This window comes from Pelophylax lessonae (assembly GCF_965119305.1).
Source record: "Pelophylax lessonae genome assembly, chromosome: 1".
Taxonomy (NCBI): domain Eukaryota; kingdom Metazoa; phylum Chordata; class Amphibia; order Anura; family Ranidae; genus Pelophylax; species Pelophylax lessonae.
In genome coordinates, this window is record NC_138768.1 from 879832950 (window position 1) to 879853038 (window position 20089).

A 20089-nucleotide genomic window follows, 5' to 3' on the forward strand; every position below is an offset into this window, starting at 1 on the left:
CTGCTCAGAAACCTCATGGCAAAGGGAACAATTGACCTTGCTGACAAAAATGAAGCAATTCAACCCCTCACCCATCTGTCTATAAATTCCAGTGATGGTGAACACCATCACATATCTTCCCCCGGGTAAACAGTCCAACAGCCACAGTGGGACCCCGAACGGGTCAACTCGAGGATGTTGGAAAAGTAGTCTTAAGGTTCTAGGTCTGTCTGCCGGGATAACCCATCCGCATTCCCATTTTGAGGCCCAGGCCGGTATTGTATGGTGAAATTGTATGGTTGCAACGCCAGGCTCCACCGTAGTAATCGCCCGTTCTCTCCCGCCACCGGGTTAAGCCATATCAAGGGATTGTGGTCCGTCATGACGGTAAAAGAGCGTCCATACACGTAGGGTTGCAATTTCTTTAAAGCCCAGACTAAGGCCAAACACTCTTTTTCCACGGCAGCATATCCAACTTCCCGGGGTAACAACTTGCGGCTGAGATACGCCACCGGGTGCTCTTTCCCGTCCTCACCAATTTGGCTTAGTACAGCTCCCAGTCCGAACATGGAGGCATCTGTATGAACGACAAAGCGTTTGTTAGGATCGGGTGCCGCCAGTATGGGAGCTTGCGTTAGGGCGGTTTTTAACTGATGAAAGGCTGTCTCGCACTCCGAGGACCACAGGACCTGTTTCGGGAGAGTCTTTTTGGTCAGGTCCGTTAGGGGTTTGGCTATGTCACTATAGTGGGGTACAAACCTCCTGTAGTACCCTGCTGTCCCTAAAAATGCAAGTACCTGGGTCTTGGTTCTGGGAATCGGCCAGTTTAGGACGGCCTCTATTTTGGCAGGTTCTGGCCTCTGCTTCCCACATCCCACTCTATGTCCCAGATATTGCACCTCAGACATCCCGATATTACATTTGTCTGGCTTTAGGGTCAGGTTTGCGGCTCGGATTCTATCTAGCACTATTCCCAGGTGTCTAAGATGTTCCTCCCAGGTCTGGCTATAGATTGCGATGTCGTCAAGATATGCACATGCAAAATCTTGCAGACCATCGAGGAGTTCATCTATCATCCGCTGGAAGGTAGCCGGAGCATTCTTCATCCCAAATGGCATCACCAGAAACTGGTAAAGGCCGAACGGGGTGATGAAGGCCGACTTCGGAATTGCTTCCGCGTCCAAGGGAATCTGCCAGTAGCCCTTACACAAGTCAATAGTCGTCAGATAATGTCCCTGGGCTATTTTGTCCAGCAATTCATCCACTCGGGGCATAGGGTAGGCATCTGTCACAGTACAGTCATTCAGTCGCCTATAGTCCACACAAAATCGGGTCGTGCCATCCCGTTTTGGGACTAATACTACAGGGGACGCCCAGGGGCTTGTTGATGGTTCGATCACCCCTAACTCGAGCATTTCCCTAATCTCTGCTCTCATCCCTTCTTGCACTGCTCCGGGAATCCTATAGGCTGGTTGTCTCAGGGGCTTCTGCCCAGGAGTCTCTACCTTGTGCACAGCTATGTGAGTATACCCAGGGAGTGCCGAGAACATCTCCTGTCGGTCCTGGAGTAATTCTCGGGCCTGTTCTCGTTCTTGGGATCCTAATCTATCTCCTAGCTGTATATCCTCCACCCCCCCAGAACAGTTATTGATTTCGGGAAGCTCCAGCATCGGTAGATATTCAGAGTCCCCGGTGGCCGGAGCGCATATGGCGGCTACTGCCTCAGCCCTCTCATTAAAGGCCTTCATCATATTAATGTGGAACGTCCTCTTAATGTTGGTGTCTGCACAGCTGGCAACCACGTAGGTGGTATCGCACAGCTGTTTTACCACCTGATAGGGGCCCTGCCAGGAGGCCTGCAATTTATTTTGCTTCAGGGGTTTTAGTACCAGGACTTTCTGTCCAATATAAAAGCTGCGATTCCGCGCAGACCGATCATACCAAACCTTCTGCTGACTCTGGGCTGATTGCATATTCTCATGGACTAGCTCAGTAAGGTCCCGCAGTCGCTCCCTGAGTTCCAAGACATAACTAAGGATGGGGAGGCCTTCCGGATCCTCTGCCCCCTCCCACTGGGCCCTTACTAAGTCTAAGGGTCCCCTAACCCTTCGCCCATATAACAGCTCAAATGGGGAAAACCCTGTGGACTCTTGGGGTACCTCTCTATATGCAAACAGTAGATGGGGAAGGTATTTCTCCCAATCCTTCCTACTCTCCACGAAGGCCCGAAGCAGCTGCTTCAGGGTCCCATTAAATCTCTCACACAGCCCATTAGTCTGAGGGTGGTAGGGGGCGCTCTGGAGGGGTTTAATCCCACAGAGACGCCAGAGCTGCTGCGTCAGTTCCGCTGTGAACTGGGTACCCTGATCGGACAATATCTCGTGGGGAAACCCTACCCTAGTAAATACCCGCAGTAAGGCATCTGCTACTGTATCCGCCTGGATATTGGATAAGGGAATGGCTTCCGGGTAGCGGGTGGCGTAATCCACCACCGTAAGAATATACTTCTTCCCGGTGGCACTGGGGCGGGCCAGTGGGCCTATAATATCTACCGCTATGCGGCTAAAGGGTTCTCTAATAATTGGCAGGGGTTGCAGCGAGGCTTTTGGGTGATCCCCTGTCTTCCCTACTTTCTGACAAGTCTCACAGGTCCGGCAATATTCTCGCACCTCCGCATGTAATCTGGGCCAGAAGAAAGCATGAGACAACCGACTCCGGGTCTTGGCTATCCCTAAATGTCCGGCCAAGGGGATGTCGTGAGCCAGTCGCAATAGCTCCCGTCTGTACTTCTGGGGTACAACTAGCTGTTTGTGGGGGCCCTGTCGCTTCCCAGTGCCCATTCCCTCAGTGTAACGATAAAGAAACCCCCCCTCCCACTCTATTCTGTCTTCCCCCACCCCACCTGGATCCTTGCCCGCCCTGTCCCGATAACCCGCTAAAGTTGGGTCACTCTGAGTCTCTTGCCTAACGTCAGAGGGAGAATCCCAGGACACGGTGTTGTCAATTCGGGGTAACGTAGGAGGATTTGGTCTTACCTGGGTCCCCATAGGAGTGGAGTTGCCTTGGAGTTGGCTCTGACGTCTGGTGGTTACGGCCATGGCAGCCTCTGGGGCATACGAGGAAGTTAAATGGCCCAAATCATTCCCCAAAAGTACTTCTGCGGGTAACTCGCGTAGTAATCCCACTCGCACATGTCGCTCCCCTGAGCCCCAATCCAAGAGGACTTGGGCGGTGGATAAACGTAGCACCTGGCCCCCTGCTACCCTGACTGCAACAGTCTGGCCGGTCCGGGCTGACTGGGGAATCATGTGAGGCTGGATGAGGGTAATGGTAGCCCCGGAATCGCGGAGTCCCTGGGCCGGCTGCCCATTAACCCATACTGCCTGGCGATGGTGCTGCCGATTATCTCCGGCAGCAGCTTGGACAGGATCCGCTTCGAAAAGTTCGCCGCACTCTTCCTGAACATCTCGATGGTTGGGCTCATTCTGGTAGCAATGAGCCGCTGGTCTGGACGGATGATTAGTCTCTCGATACCTCGTGGATTGGCTAGGGCAATGTCGTTGCAGATGACCAGTTCGGTTACAGGTATAGCACTTAGGTCCGGTAGGTGGGTTGGGTCGGGCTGGGGGTCTCGAGGCGGACCACGGAGGTACTGAAGTTGGCTTAGAGGCTGGTAAACTGGGCCGAGATAGTGGATAGCGCTCGTTTTCACCTGACCTTCGAGAGTCCAGATATTCATCGGCCAGAGTAGCTGCTTGTTGTACCGTCTGTGGTTGTTTATCTCGCACCCAATCCCGTACTACCGGAGGGGTGTGGTTAAAAAACTGTTCTAATAGTACTAGCTGGGTGATGTCCTCTATGGTATGAGCGTGGCTTCCCTGGAACCAGCTCTTAAGGTTCCGCTGCATATGATGTGCCCACTCCACGTATGTTGTGTTGGTTTGTTTCCGGGATTCTCGAAACTTAATCCGGCTGGCTTCGGGTGTAATGGCAAATCGGGCTAGCAAAGCTTCTTTTACCCGGTCGTAGTCTTTAGCGGCTTCGTCCTCCAGGGCCCGAAATGCATCTGCCGCTCTGCCAGTTAAATTACTCGCCAGTAAAACGACCCAATCTTGGGACCGTACTTCATGTATCTGGCATAGTCTCTCAAAGTCCTGCAGGAATGCGTCAATTTCCTCCTCTCCTTCCTTAAATAGTTTGAACGCCCGAAAGGGCAACTTACGGACAGTCGCTGCATCTTTAAGCGTTTTCTCCGATTGACGTATTTCTGCCATTTTCTGCTCATGTTGCCGCTCTCGTTCCCTCTCTTGCCGTTCTCGTTCTTTCTCTTGTCGCTCATCCTGCAGCTGGATGTCTCTAATGGCATTCTGTATGGCGGTCTCTGATGGGTTAGCACCATATAATGCCAACCGCTCCCGAACTCGTTGCTGAAAAAAGTCTTCAACTGACCGGGGTCCTGCATCACCATCCCTCTGATCCATCTCGGCTAGCTCACTGATCAGGGTGGCCTTGTTCTTTGTCCCACCGGTCCCTCCGCGGCTCTCAAGTAAGTCTTTCAGCGTGGCTCTCCTGCATGCTGCATAGCTGGTCATTGACTCTGGTGGTCTGGAGTGTCCCGGTAACTGGAGAGCAAATCCCACCGCTGCCAACCAATGTGACGAGACCCTTGCTCGCCCTGTCCGCTCTCCCGACACTCCTCTGTTTCTAGTAAGTCCGCTTGCCGATCGCAACGTCTGATGGTTCGGTCAACCAAGGATCCGGGATCCGAACTACAGCTATGTGCCGTTCGGAATCCATTAGAACAAAACACCAAGCAGGTTGTATGTAAGTTCAAGCAGGAAGACCATTTATTGGAAGAACACAGCACACTTTATACAGAAAGTGGAATATACATGCAAATGAGGGCTTGAAATGAGTCAACAGGGATTGGTCAGATAGCTTTGACCAATGCAAATGAGGGCTTGAAATGAGTCAGTAGTGATTGGTCAGATAACTTTGACCAATGCAAGGAGACAGAAGCCCCAGGGGGCAATCAATGTACACAATAGTCAGACACAGAACAATGGTTGTCTAACGAGCCCTGAATACACATCACTCTGTGTCAATACCTCCCTTAGCAGACAACAGGTGCGGTCATTAGCATTAGCCCACCTGACAATAGTTGAATGGGGAGCCACCCCCAGACAGTCCGGCTCCTCAGAACTTCCTGGGATGACCATATTAGGAATGGGCTTCCTGCTCAGAAACCTCATGGCAAAGGGAACAATTGACCTTGCTGACAAAAATGAAGCAATTCAACCCCTCACCCATCTGTCTATAAATTCCAGTGATGGTGAACACCATCACAGAGATCATATCCCCCTTATGTATTTATACATGGTGATCTTATCCCCCCTTATGTATTTATACATGGTGATCTTATCCCCCCTTATGTATTTATACATGATAATCATATCCCCTCTTATCTATTTATACATGGAGAGCATATCCCCCCTAAGTATTTATACATGGTGATCATATCCCCCTTATGTATTTATACATGGAGATCATATCCCCCTTATGTATTTATACATGGAGATCATATCCCCCCTTATGTATTTATACATGGAGATCATATCCCCCTTATGTATTTATACATGGTGATCATATCCCCCTTATGTATTTATACATGGAGATCATATCCCCCCTTATGTATTTATACATGGTGATCATATCCCCCTTATGTATTTATACATGGTGATCATATCCCCCATTATGTATTTATACATGGTGATCATATCCCCCTTATGTATTTATACATGGTGATCATATCCCCCCTTATGTATTTATGCATGGTGATTATATCCCCTTTATGTATTTATACATGGAGATAATACCCCCCTTATATATGTAGAGAGGCGACCCCGGTTCACCAAGCTCATCCAGCTTGTCGCTGGGGGGAGGGGCCGTTTGCTCCAGATTCCTGGAACTCTGTAGCTGTTGCGGGTGCTGGGCAGAGGTTGGTAGCACTCTGCCCTGTTGCCAGCACTTCTGCTGAGGACTCCACATAATTCACTCCGGCCAACTGTGGGGGGAGGGAGACCTTCTTCCTCCGCTCCCAGAGTGTGAATCTCTCGCTGGGGAGGAAGGATGACCACCTTCTTCTCTGAACTGTGTAGCTGCCGTTGGGGAGTGACCATTTCCTCTGACTGACTGTTTGGAAGGGGGGGCGACAACCTCCTCTCTCTTCTCCCCCTGGATCCTGATCTGCTGCTGGGGAGTGATCGCCACCTTCTCACCCTGGGCCTCTGGAACTGCCGCAGGTGAGGGGCAGAGATCTTGGACCCTCTGTCCAGTTGTCAGCGCTTCAGCTGGAGAAGTTTCTTGTAACTCCAGAGATGCTGCTGGCAGGAAAATCCCAGGTCCCTGTCAGTGGTGTAGGAGAAAGGTCAGCTGCCTCTTCTCTCAGGGAGGCTGAAGCTGCTGTTGGTGTTGGGCAGCGCTCAGTGATGTTAGGCCCTGATGCCAGCTTTTCTGCAGGAAAGTAAACTGAAAAGTCAGTGGCCTTGCACAAATCTTCTTGGGTCACCAATTGTTGCGGGCAGAGGTCAGCAGCGCTATGCCTGGATGCCCGCTCTTCTGCTGTAGACTCATTGGGATATTCCTCCTCAGCAGAAAAGTCTATTAAATCCCCAGCCTCTGGAATTGCTGAAAGTCCAAGGCATGGGCTGGTGGCTCTCGGGCCCAGTGCCAACACTTTGGCAGGTGATTTATCATCCATATCATCTTCCGATGGAAAGTCAATTTAATCTGTGATCCATGGTTGGGGAATAAAGATGGCTTCCTCTTCTCCCATACCTTTATGCAGTGACTGGACAGTGGCATTCCTCCATCCAAGCTTGTCCCATGCAGAAACAGGTTAGTCAAGGTGAGTCAGCACTTGCTGAATCCACCATAAGACCTCCGCATCCAAGACGGTGGGTGCAGGTGAACAAAGCAAACTATTACTGTGCAACATTGTCGATTCTTCAGTCAGGATTTATGGACTGTCAGCTGGTACTTCTGGATATTCCCAGGCAAGGGGAGCCCAGGCCTGGCGCTGAGCAGAGTCTAGCAACCGTCTTTAGGTAATCTCCAGCTCCCATTTCTGATTGGCTAGAAATTCCAAATCTTCCAGTGCCCAGTGCATTTCTAAGACATTCAGCATCTGTTCTCTGTATTCCAAGATTTCCTCCAAACGCCACTCCAAATCGCTCTCAAAGTCGGGGTCCTCAGAAAGCCTCTCTAATAACAGCCCCAGGCCGCCGTAGCAAAAGCCTTCCATTGGGCTGTCATCCACTGTCCATGGGCACACTTGGGTTACATACCAGCGGAGGGCTCTATAGCTCTCGTCCAGCCGCATCTTTGCCTGGACCAACCTGCTTAACTCGGCTTTCCATTCCTTGTGTGGTTGTCTCCCCAAAAACACCATTCGCACTTCGTACTGCGACCAGTAACTTTCCTGAAAGGAGGGGAGGATTTTTTCCTTGTGTCGCTGCTTAAGGGCTAGAGCTTCCTTCCAGAGTTCCCAGCGGATTACATCATACCATCCTAGCAGGACCTTCTCTGACACTGGTCCCCTGTGCTGTATCCGCATCTCTCGCAACCTCCTTCCGAATTCCTTCTCCATGGCGACTGATATCTGTACCTCTCCTCTTCTGCTATCCGGACCTTGGATCCCGGTGGAGGTTTGGATGTCCCGGGACTGCAGGAAGCATCCCACCGTTTGCCACCAATGTAACGGAACCGCGACTCACACTGTGTTTGTGGTCTTCCATCAGTATACAGCTTCCTTCAGTCTTGAATATAGATATCAGATTTTCCAGCCCCATACCAAGCTAGCCGACAACTTAGCTTGTATAAGTTTTGGAACCTTCTCTTTATTGAACAGTCACACAGTTTATATACAGCATGGACATCCCCCTCCTGATCAGATTACCACACACAGGTCAGGGGTTGCCTGATTACATTATCATATGCAGATGAAATTGTATACAGAAATAAAATTAACCTGAACTAATTATTTAGCCATCTTGACAGAAACAATATGTGAGTTCATTAACAATTAACAATGGGGCAGACAGGCTTAACAGAATACACATCACACCTCAATCCACAGACAATAGGGAGATCCTGTCTCTGACATTGAAGTTCAATACACATTATCCTAAGTGTAAACAAAGAACCCATTTGAAGCAATCCACCATATTCTCAGTGTCCATTAAGTGTCTGTCTTTCACTCCCAGTGATGGTGTCTACCATCACATACATATCTTCTTCCCCAAAGGTAGACTAACCAGGTACCAGACCTCCAATCGGTCTGTGCCTGAGTTAGTCGGGTAACAAGTCACAGAGAGTCAATCCATCATGGCAGCTTCCACATAGTTTGTAAGTTTGTCCCGGCAGGGCGCATGAAGCTCTCATAGCCGATCAATCTGTGGAAGTCTGATTAGTGCAGGCCAAACTGGGCTTCTTGGTCACCCTGTGTCCCTAATAGACACAGGATGACTTACATATAAGAGGGGCCTAGGGAGCAGAGAGAGGGATTTCCCAACCTCTCTAAGGTAGGCTGTGTTCCGTGGGCCCCCCAACCAAAGTGACTCCCATCCCAGGTGACACCATGAGAATGTAAAGCTGAATAAATACAAGAATCCTCCACTAAGACCATGGCCTTGTGTGCACCCTGATAGCCTAATGTTTACATTTACATTTTTCCATCAACCATAATTATTAAAAAAAAAGGAAACACCTGTTTTGGAGCCTTACCCTGTCCAATGTACCAACTACACCAAGTAATGCAAGTAGCAGTGGTCTGGTGTTTGGTCAGTATAAAACCAAGTGAGACCCTTGTTCTGACCCCATGTGCTATAAGTCATCCTTTTTCCAGACCAGGGTTTCTCAACCTTTTTACCTTGGCAAAAAGCTTGAGATCTCAGGTAGCCCCTGAAATAATGTTTAGATCTACAGCTCATAGAATATGAGAGCTATTGATATAACAACCATTATTTATAAAACTAGCATGAAATAAGAGAATACATGTAACATACAGATTACAATCACTTCCCGCTGTGCTTTTCACATATCATTTCAGTAGATCTCCTTGGATGCCCACATCAATTTAGGCTACATTTCATGCAAACAGGTTTTATGCACATGTAGCACTGTCCCCATAGGAATCGATGAGTATAGATTTATCTTGGGTCTCCCTCTGATTATCCTGTTGCCAGATACCTGACATTTTCACACAGGTGCCACACAGGTTCGCCAGGTGCATACACACTCTTTTGCTCCTTGTTTCCAATGACCAGTCTAGGGGATTTGTTTTTGGTGGATTTTTTGGAGAACCTGGATAGGAGAAGAGATTAGTGGGATACTCCAACTTCAACTATGTACAGGTGAGGACAACTCTCACTTGGCCTCACTTAGTGGAACTGAATAAAAGATCTTCTGCTGAGCCATACAGCACTTGTATGAGAAGAAGAAGTCCTTTGCTTGTGTTAGCAGCAGGCTCAGTGAACTCTGTATCTTCAGGACACTATTCAGTGTTCCCTTTGAGCTTACACCCAACCTGCTGACTTTCTAGCACCACGAGAGGGCAATTTTAACAGCAACAGTCTCTGGGATCCCCGTGGAAAGTCTGTACTCACAAGGCCCTTGTCTGCAGGTCACCTTCCACCGTGATACCAGATAAGATCAATGGACATCCTCCCTCGGTCAGTTCTCAAAAGAATCCCTGGGTTTCAGCATCTCTGTTTCTGGCCCCCAGGTCGACCACCTGAGGCCGCATGGCAGCTTTTGCTGGGGAGAGGCAGCAACCCCTCCCCACCTAGATCCCACTCTCCAGCCAATGACCAGGAGCCCCATGTGCCCCCAGATATAATTACAGTCACCCAGCATGCAACGGGCACCTCCCATGCCTATTGGCCAGGGCTGTACAGATATCCCCTGCTTTCATCTGCATTGTTTCAGTTGTCGATCACCTGAGGACGCATGGCAGCCTTTGCTGGGGAGAGGCAGCAGCCCCTCCCCACCTAAATCGCGCTCTTCAGCCAAAGACCAGGAGCCCCATGTACCCCCAGATATAAGTACAGTCACCTATTGGCCAGGGCTGTACAGATATCCCCTGCTCTCATCTGCATGGTTTCCTCCCGCTGCCCAATACACTATACAGTATCACTATTGGATCAGTGTGAAACATCAAACCAGGATGAGCAACATCAGAGCACACTGGGCAGGTCCTATCTAACAATCACAGCTCCCTGTTAAGCAGACAGCTCCTACTTGGCTATCTCCCTGTTAAGCAAAGAAACCAAAAACTATATACACCCACACTAGCACCTACAGGGCTGGTGCAAGGATTTTTGACACCCTAGGCAAAACCTAATTTTGCCGCCCCCTGGTTCCGCTTCTGACTCCACTCCTTTGCCCTGCCCATGTATATGGTAGAGGTGGTGGGGATGGAGATTTTTGCGGCGCCTCTCCACCTATTTCTTCAGCTGTGGTCCGCAGGTCCATACTTGCGCCACTGGACCCGGCCTGAAGACAAATAGTGGCGGTACGGGCTCCATTCCTTCTGCCAGCCGTGGTCCGCAGGTATATGGACAGGCTAGAGTATTATATAGACAGGCTAGGGTAGTATATAGACAGGCAAGGGTAGTATATGGACAGGCTAGGGTAGTATTTAGACAGGCAAAGGTAGTATATGGACAGGCTAGGGTAGTATATGAACAGGCTAGGGTAGTATACAGACAAGCTAGGGTAGTATATAGACAGGCAATGGTAGTATATGGACAGGCTAGGGTAGTATATGAACAGGCTAGGGTAGTATATAGACAGGCTAGGGTAGTATAGAGACAGGCAAGGGTAGTATATGGACAGGCTAGGGTAGTATATGGATAGGCTAGGGTAGTACAGTACATAGACAGGCTAGGGTAGTAAATAGACAGGCTAGGGTAGTAAATAGACAGGCTAGGGTAGTATACAGACAGGCAAGGGTAGTATATAGACAGGCTAGGGTAGTATTTAGACAGGCAAAGTTAGTATATGGACAGGCTAGGGTAGTATATGAACAGGCTAGGGTAGTATGTAGACAGGCTAGGGTAGTATATGGACAGGCTAGGGTAGTATATAGACAGGCTAGGGTAGTATATAGACAGGCAAGGGTAGTATATGGACAGGCAAGGATAGTATATGGACAGGCTAGGGTAGTATATGGACAGGCTAGGGTAGTATATGGATAGGCTATGGTAGTACAGTACATAGACAGGCTAGGGTAGTAAATAGGCAGGCTAGGGTAGTATATGGACAGGCTAGGGTAGTACAGAATATAGACAGGCTAGGGTAATATATGGACAGGCTAGGGTAGTATATAGACAGGGGAGGGTAGTATATAGACAGGCTAGGGTAGTACAGTATATAGACAGGCTAGGGTAGTATAGGGACAGGCTAGGGTAGTATATAGACAAGGTAGGGTAGTAAATGGACAAGCTAGGGTAGTACAGCATATAGACAGGCTAGGGTAGTATATGGACTGGCAAGGGTAGTATATAGACAGGCTAGGGTAGTACATCGACCATGGTCCAAATACCACTAAAAGGTCTCATCTACTGATTCATCCCATCACACACAATCACTTTACCCCTCACACTGTATATAATGTATAATGATCTGCTTTTATCTTCTTATTCCACAGCTCAATGTACAAAGCCCACCATAGACAATGTGCTCAGTCTCTCTATAGATAAGGAGTATTATAATATCGGAGAAGAGGTGACAGTATGGTGTATACCTGGATATTATCCATCATCTGACATAATGAGATGTGACAACCCCCACACCCCCCAAGAGTGGACTCCTCCCACTGTTACCTGTATAGGCGATTACAACACAATGTCCATCATATACTGTACATAGAGGTTTATTTACTAAAGGAGCAAAGCGGTGTCACTTTCAAAGTTAATTTTTACTTAACTTAGGTCAGCTGCCTCTTCTCTCAGGGAGGCTGAAGCTGCTGTTGGTGTTGGTGTTGGGCAGCGCTCAGTGATGTTAGGCCCTGATGCCAGCTGTTCTGCAGGAAAGTAAACTGAAAAGTCAGTGGCCTTGCACACATCTTCCTGGGTCACCAATTTTTGCAGGCAGAGGTCAGCAGTGCTATGCCTGAATGCACGCTCTTCTGCTGCAGACTCACTGGGATATTCCCCCTCAGCAGAAATGTCTATTAAATCCTCAGCCTTTGGAAGTGCTGAAAGTCCAGGGCATGGGCTGGTGGCTCTCGGGCCCAGTGCCAACACATTGGCAGGTGATTTATCATCCATATCATCTTCCGATGGAAAGTCAATTACAGTAAATCTGTGATCCGTGGTTGGGGAATGAAGATGGCTTCCTCTTCTCCCATACCTTTATGCAGTGACTGGAAAGACGCATTCCTCCATCCAAGCTCGTCCCATGCAGAAACAGGTTCGTCAAGGTGAGTCAGCACTTGCTGCATCCGCCATAAGACCTCCGCATTCCATAACCGTGGGTGCAGGTGAGCAAAGCAAACTATTACTGTGCAACATTATCGATTCTTCAGTCAGGATTTATGGACTGTCAGCTGGTACTTCTGGATATTCCCAGGCAAGGGGAGCCCAGGCCCGGCGCTGAGCAGAGTCTAGCAGCCGTCTGTAGGTGATCTCCAGCTCCCATTCCTGATTGGCTAGAAATTCCAAATCTTCCAGTGCCCAGAACACTTCCAAGACATTCAGCATCTGTTCTCTGTATTCCAAGATTTCCTCCAAACGCCACTCCAAATCCCTCCCAAGGTCGGGGTCCTCAGACAGCCTCTCTAATAACAGCCCCAGGCCGCCGTAGCAAAGCCTTCCATTGGGCTGTCATCCGCTGTCCATGGGCACACTTGAGTTACATACCAGCAGAGGGCTCAATAGCTCTCGTCCAACCGCATCTCCACCTGGACCAACCTGCTTAACTCGGCTCTGACCACCTCCTGTATCATGTCCGTAGCCTCTGACCACCTCCTGTATCATGTCCGCAGCCTCTGACCACCTCCTGTATCATGTCCGCAGCCTCTGCCCACCTCCTGTATCATGTCCGCAGCCTCTGACCACCTCCTGTATCATGTCTGCAGCCTCTGACCACCTCCTGTATCATGTCCGCAGCCTCTGACCACCTCCTGTATCATGTCTGCAGTTTCTGACCATCTCCTGTATCATGTCCGCAGCCTCTGACCACCTCCTATATCATGTCCGCAGCCACTGACCACCTCCTGTATCATGTCCGCAGCCTCTGACCACCTCCTGTATCATGTCCGCAGCCTCTGACCACCTCCTGTATCATGTCTGCAGCCTCTGACCACCTCCTGTATCATGTCTGCAGCCTCTGACCACCTCCTGTATCATGTCCGCAGCCTCTGACCAGCTCCTGTATCATGTCCGCAGCCTCTGACCACCTCCTGTATCATGTCTGCAGCCTCTGACCACCTCCTGTATCATGTCCGCAGCCTCTGACCAGCTCCTGTATCATGTTCGCAACCTCTGACCTTGTCCTGTATCATGTCCGTAGCCTCTGACCACCTCCTGTATCATGTCCGCATCCTCTGACCTTCTACTGTATCATGTCTGCAGCCTCTGACCACCTCCTGTATCATGTTTGCAGCCTATGACCACCTCCTGTATCATGTCTGCAGTCTCTGACCTTCTCTTGTATCATGTCCGCAGCCTCTGACCACCTCCTGTATCATGTCCGCAGCCTCTGACCACCTCCTGTATCATGTCCGCAGCCTCTGACCACCTCCTGTATCATGTCTGCAGTCTCTGACCTTCTCTTGTATCATGTCCGCAGCCTTTGACCACCTCCTGTATCATGTCCGCAGCCTCTGAACACCTCCTGTATCATGTCCGCAGCCTCTGACCTTGTCCTGTATCATGTCCGCATCCTCTGACCTTCTCCTGTATCATGTCCGCTAAATGTACACTGTGTGTCGTAAAACTTTTGACATTTTGAACATGGGAGAGGCAGCGCTGTCTAGCCACGCTAAAGGTGCAAAGCACCAGTCTGCAGCTGCATGCTTGACAGCTTCCAATCCGATCGCTGGCTTTTTCACCCGTGCGCCTGAAGTGACACCGGCTCCCAGCTGCGGCAGCAGTGCTTCCATCTCATCCACTGTACAACAAGGGACCATTTTGAGTCACGCTGTATCCAGAAACAAAACCCTAACTGCAGAGGTACTGTACACTACAAAGATTGTCATTTATTTTAGTAAAAATATGCTGGGTGTGACATGGATTTTCTTCTTATTTAACATGTATACATAGACATTTCATGAAACATTAGGTCTTGAATATTTACGTGAAGTCATGGAAAAGTCATGGAATTTTATTGGTGAAAATGTGTATGAACCCTGTGATCAATCTGTGGAAGTCTTGACAAAAGTCTTAACAAAATACATATCACACCTCAATCCACAGACAATAGGGAGATCCTGTCTCTGACATTGAAGTTCAATACACATTATCATAAGTGTAAACACAGAACCCATTTGAAGCAATGCACCATATTCTCAGTGTCCATTAAGTGTCTGTATTTCACTCCCAGTGATGGTGTGTACCATCACATACATATCTTCTCCCCCAAAGGTAGACTAACCAGGTACCAGACCTCCAATCAGTCTGTGCCTGAATTAGTCGGGTAACAAGTCACAAAGAGTCAATCCATCATGGCAGATTCCTAGTATATAGACAGGCTAGGGTAGTATATGGACAGGCTAGGGTAGTATATAGACAGGCAAGGGTAATATATAGACAGGCTAGGGTAGTATATAGACAGACTAGGGTAGTATTTAGACAGGCAAAGGTAGTATATAGACAGGCTAGGGTAGTATATGAACAGGCTAGGGAAGTATAGACAGGCTAGGGTAGTATATAGACAGGCAAATGTAGTATATAGACAGGCTAGGGTAGTATTTAGACAGGCAAAGGTAGTATATAGACAGGCTAGGGTAGTATATGAACAGGCTAGGGTAGTATATAGACAGGCTAGGGTAGTATATGGACAGGCTAGGGTAGTATATAGACAGGCTAGGGTAGTATATGGACAGGCTAGGGCAGTATATGTATAGGCTAGGGTAGTATATGGACAGGCTAGAGCAGTATATGGATAGGCTAGGGTAGTAAATAGACAGGCTAGGGTAGTATATAGACAGGCAAGGGTAGTATATGGACAGGCTAGGGTAGTATATGGACAGGCTAGGGTCGTATATGGATAGGCTAGGGTAGTACAGTACATAGATAGGCTAGGGTAGTGTATAGACAGGCAGGGGTAGTGTATAGACAGGCTAGGGTAGCATATGGACATGCTAGAGTAGTATATGAACAGGCTAGGGTAGTATATAGACAGGCTAGGGTAGTATATGGACAGGCTAGGGTACTACAGAATATAGACAGGCTAGGGTAGTATATAGACAGGGTAGGGTAGTATATGGACTGGCAAGGGTAGTATATAGACAGGCTAGGGTAGTACATCGACCATGGTCCAAATACCACTAAAAGGTCTCATCTACTGATCCATCCCATCACACACAATCACTTTACTCCTCACACTGTATATAATGTATAATGATCTGCTTTTATCTTCTTATTCCACAGCTCAATGTAAAAAGCCCACCATAGACAAAGTGCTCAGTCTCTCTATAGATAAGGAGCATTATAATATCGGAGAAGAGGTGACAGTATGGTGTATACCTGGATATTATCCATCATCTGACATAATGAGATGTGACAACCCCCGCACCCCCCAAGAGTGGACTCCTCCCACTGTTACCTGTATAAGTGAGTACAACACAATGTCCATCATATACTGTACATAGAGGTTTATTTACTAAAGGAGCAAAGCGGTGTCACTTTCAAAGTTAATTTTTACTTAACTTAGTGCATGAGGTTAAACTTAGTTTTGTCTTTAATTTCATATCGAGTGCAAGTGGAACTTTTTGAAATTTTGGGGGACTTTTATTTTTTTTAATAAAGGGCTTATCAAAAATCTTTATTTCTAGGTTATTTTTTTTTGGGAATGAGTAGGGGTACTATGTACCCCATACACATTCATGTATAGGAGGGCCTCTATCTTATTATTAACCTTTTCGCTGCCAGGGCCCTTTTTGCATTCTTTCCTGTCCTGACAGGCTGCATGCCCGGATAAGCTTCTGGTATGGATTTTGGAGGGGACACCACTGCATTTTTTTAAATTAAATTTTGGCGTGGGGTTTCCCTCCCAATCCATACCAAACCCAAAGGGTCCTGCCTCTGACCACCTCCTGTATCATGTCTGCAGCCTCTGACCACCTCCTGTATCATGTCCGCAGCCTCTGACCAGCTCCTGTATCATGTCCGCAGCCTCTGACCACCTCCTGTATCATGTCTGCAGCCTCTGACCACCTCCTGTATCATGTCCGCAGCCTCTGACCAGCTCCTGTATCATGTTCGCAGCCTCTGACCTTGTCCTGTATCATGTCCGTAGCCTCTGACCACCTCCTGTATCATGTCCGCATCCTCTGACCTTCTACTGTATCATGTCTGCAGCCTCTGACCACCTCCTGTATCATGTTTGCAGCCTATGACCACCTCCTGTATCATGTCTGCAGTCTCTGACCTTCTCTTGTATCATGTCCGCAGCCTCTGACCACCTCCTGTATCATGTCCGCAGCCTCTGACCACCTCCTGTATCATGTCCGCAGCCTCTGACCACCTCCTGTATCATGTCTGCAGTCTCTGACCTTCTCTTGTATCATGTCCGCAGCCTCTGACCACCTCCTGTATCATGTCCGCAGCCTCTGAACACCTCCTGTATCATGTCCGCAGCCTCTGACCTTGTCCTGTATCATGTCCGCATCCTCTGACCTTCTCCTGTATCATGTCCGCTAAATGTACACTGTGTGTCGTAAAACTTTTGACATTTTGAACATGGGAGAGGCAGCGCTGTCTAGCCACGCTAAAGGTGCAAAGCACCAGTCTGCAGCTGCATGCTTGACAGCTTCCAATCCGATCGCTGGCTTTTTCACCCGTGCGCCTGAAGTGACACCGGCTCCCAGCTGCGGCAGCAATGCTTCCATCTCATCCACTGTAAAACAAGGGACCATTTTGAGTCACGCTGTATCCAGAAACAAAACCCTAACTGCAGAGGTACTGTACACTACAAAGATTGTCATTTATTTTAGTAAAAATATGCTGGGTGTGACATGGATTTTCTTCTTATTTAACATGTATACATAGACATTTCATGAAACATTAGGTCTTGAATATTTACGTGAAGTCATGGAAAAGTCATGGAATTTTATTGGTGAAAATGTGTATGAACCCTGTGATCAATCTGTGGAAGTCTTGACAAAAGTCTTAACAAAATACATATCACACCTCAATCCACAGACAATAGGGAGATCCTGTCTCTGACATTGAAGTTCAATACACATTATCATAAGTGTAAACACAGAACCCATTTGAAGCAATGCACCATATTCTCAGTGTCCATTAAGTGTCTGTATTTCACTCCCAGTGATGGTGTGTACCATCACATACATATCTTCTCCCCCAAAGGTAGACTAACCAGGTACCAGACCTCCAATCAGTCTGTGCCTGAATTAGTCGGGTAACAAGTCACAAAGAGTCAATCCATCATGGCAGATTCCTAGTATATAGACAGGCTAGGGTAGTATATGGACAGGCTAGGGTAGTATATAGACAGGCAAGGGTAATATATAGACAGGCTAGGGTAGTATATAGACAGACTAGGGTAGTATTTAGACAGGCAAAGGTAGTATATAGACAGGCTAGGGTAGTATATGAACAGGCTAGGGAAGTATAGACAGGCTAGGGTAGTATATAGACAGGCAAATGTAGTATATAGACAGGCTAGGGTAGTATTTAGACAGGCAAAGGTAGTATATAGACAGGCTAGGGTAGTATATGAACAGGCTAGGGTAGTATATAGACAGGCTAGGGTAGTATATGGACAGGCTAGGGTAGTATATAGACAGGCTAGGGTAGTATATGGACAGGCTAGGGCAGTATATGTATAGGCTAGGGTAGTATATGGACAGGCTAGAGCAGTATATGGATAGGCTAGGGTAGTAAATAGACAGGCTAGGGTAGTATATAGACAGGCTAGGGTAGTATATAGACAGGCAAGGGTAGTATATGGACAGGCTAGGGTAGTATATGGACAGGCTAGGGTCGTATATGGATAGGCTAGGGTAGTACAGTACATAGATAGGCTAGGGTAGTGTATAGACAGGCAGGGGTAGTGTATAGACAGGCTAGGGTAGCATATGGACATGCTAGAGTAGTATATGAACAGGCTAGGGTAGTATATAGACAGGCTAGGGTAGTATATGGACAGGCTAGGGTACTACAGAATATAGACAGGCTAGGGTAGTATATAGACAGGGTAGGGTAGTATATGGACTGGCAAGGGTAGTATATAGACAGGCTAGGGTAGTACATCGACCATGGTCCAAATACCACTAAAAGGTCTCATCTACTGATCCATCCCATCACACACAATCACTTTACTCCTCACACTGTATATAATGTATAATGATCTGCTTTTATCTTCTTATTCCACAGCTCAATGTAAAAAGCCCACCATAGACAAAGTGCTCAGTCTCTCTATAGATAAGGAGCATTATAATATCGGAGAAGAGGTGACAGTATGGTGTATACCTGGATATTATCCATCATCTGACATAATGAGATGTGACAACCCCCGCACCCCCCAAGAGTGGACTCCTCCCACTGTTACCTGTATAAGTGAGTACAACACAATGTCCATCATATACTGTACATAGAGGTTTATTTACTAAAGGAGCAAAGCGGTGTCACTTTCAAAGTTAATTTTTACTTAACTTAGTGCATGAGGTTAAACTTAGTTTTGTCTTTAATTTCATATCGAGTGCAAGTGGAACTTTTTGAAATTTTGGGGGACTTTTATTTTTTTTAATAAAGGGCTTATCAAAAATCTTTATTTCTAGGTTATTTTTTTTTGGGAATGAGTAGGGGTACTATGTACCCCATACACATTCATGTATAGGAGGGCCTCTATCTTATTATTAACCTTTTCGCTGCCAGGGCCCTTTTTGCATTCTTTCCTGTCCTGACAGGCTGCATGCCCGGATAAGCTTCTGGTATGGATTTTGGAGGGGACACCACTGCATTTTTTTAAATTAAATTTTGGCGTGGGGTTTCCCTCCAAATCCATACCAAACCCAAAGGGTCCTGATATAGACTGGGGAGGGGGACCCCACATTGTTTTTTTCTTTATTTTTTAACTAGCACTTTTTTTTTATTGTTTAGCTGTCAAACCCATTGTCAGCTGATGACTCATCGATTGTTAAGGACGCAGTGGCTGGCTTCCAGGCCCTGCTCCTTAACAACCAGCTTACAAAGCTCCGCCCAATCAGAGGGCGCAGAATGCACAGTGCATTGCAGAGTGTTTGTCTGGACAAACACCCTGCAAATTCGGGTGTTCCCTTTATACAACTCCACTTCTTCCTCCAGCACACACTTTCCGGCAGAACCCAGCTGGAACACTGTAAATATCTGACAGTCACTCAGTCAGATGAAGCAATAGCCCATTACAGGCAGGAACCTGAGGCTCCTTAGTTGTGTAGCAAAAAGTTCAGTGTCCAGCTTGCAATACCCCTGTGGCTATTGATCCCAGCACCACCTCTTCAGGCACTGCCAACCCACCTGGCTGCAGCTGCCACTTTCACTAGCCCTCCAGGCAAACTTCTCCACACAGTCCTCCAGACTGGCACTCACCAGCCCACCTGGCTGTCTCTCAGGAGATCTCCCAGACATGCTGACCTGCTCCTGCTGTCCTCTCTCCTTGCTCACAAGTCTCCAGGAAGGGCTTCCTCTGTGAATTTTAGCAGGATCCTTCCAGCACCCGAGCCCTGGTCCAAAGTCACCCCCCCATCCAGACTAGGGGGGCACCCTCTAGGGCCACTGATAGCCTCCTCAGCACTCAATCTCCATCTTCCATTCAACGCCCCTTGCTGGCATGACTTATGCCTATTTATGAGGTGGCCTGCCCCCTGCCAGCCCTTTTA

At 48.0% G+C, this 20089-nt stretch overlaps 1 protein-coding gene across 1 annotated transcript in view; it reads left to right on the forward strand.

Moving 5' to 3' along the window:
- The window catches only part of LOC309550555 (receptor-type tyrosine-protein phosphatase kappa-like), a 408935-nt gene that overhangs the window by 265766 nt on the left and 123080 nt on the right, over window positions 1-20089 (forward strand). Inside the window, exons 3-5 of the mRNA XM_082250907.1 lie at window positions 11690-11866; window positions 15636-15818; window positions 18606-18788. Of these exons, the coding sequence (XP_082107033.1) occupies window positions 11690-11866; window positions 15636-15818; window positions 18606-18788 (543 nt within the window). The remainder of the gene's footprint in view (window positions 1-11689; window positions 11867-15635; window positions 15819-18605; window positions 18789-20089) is intronic.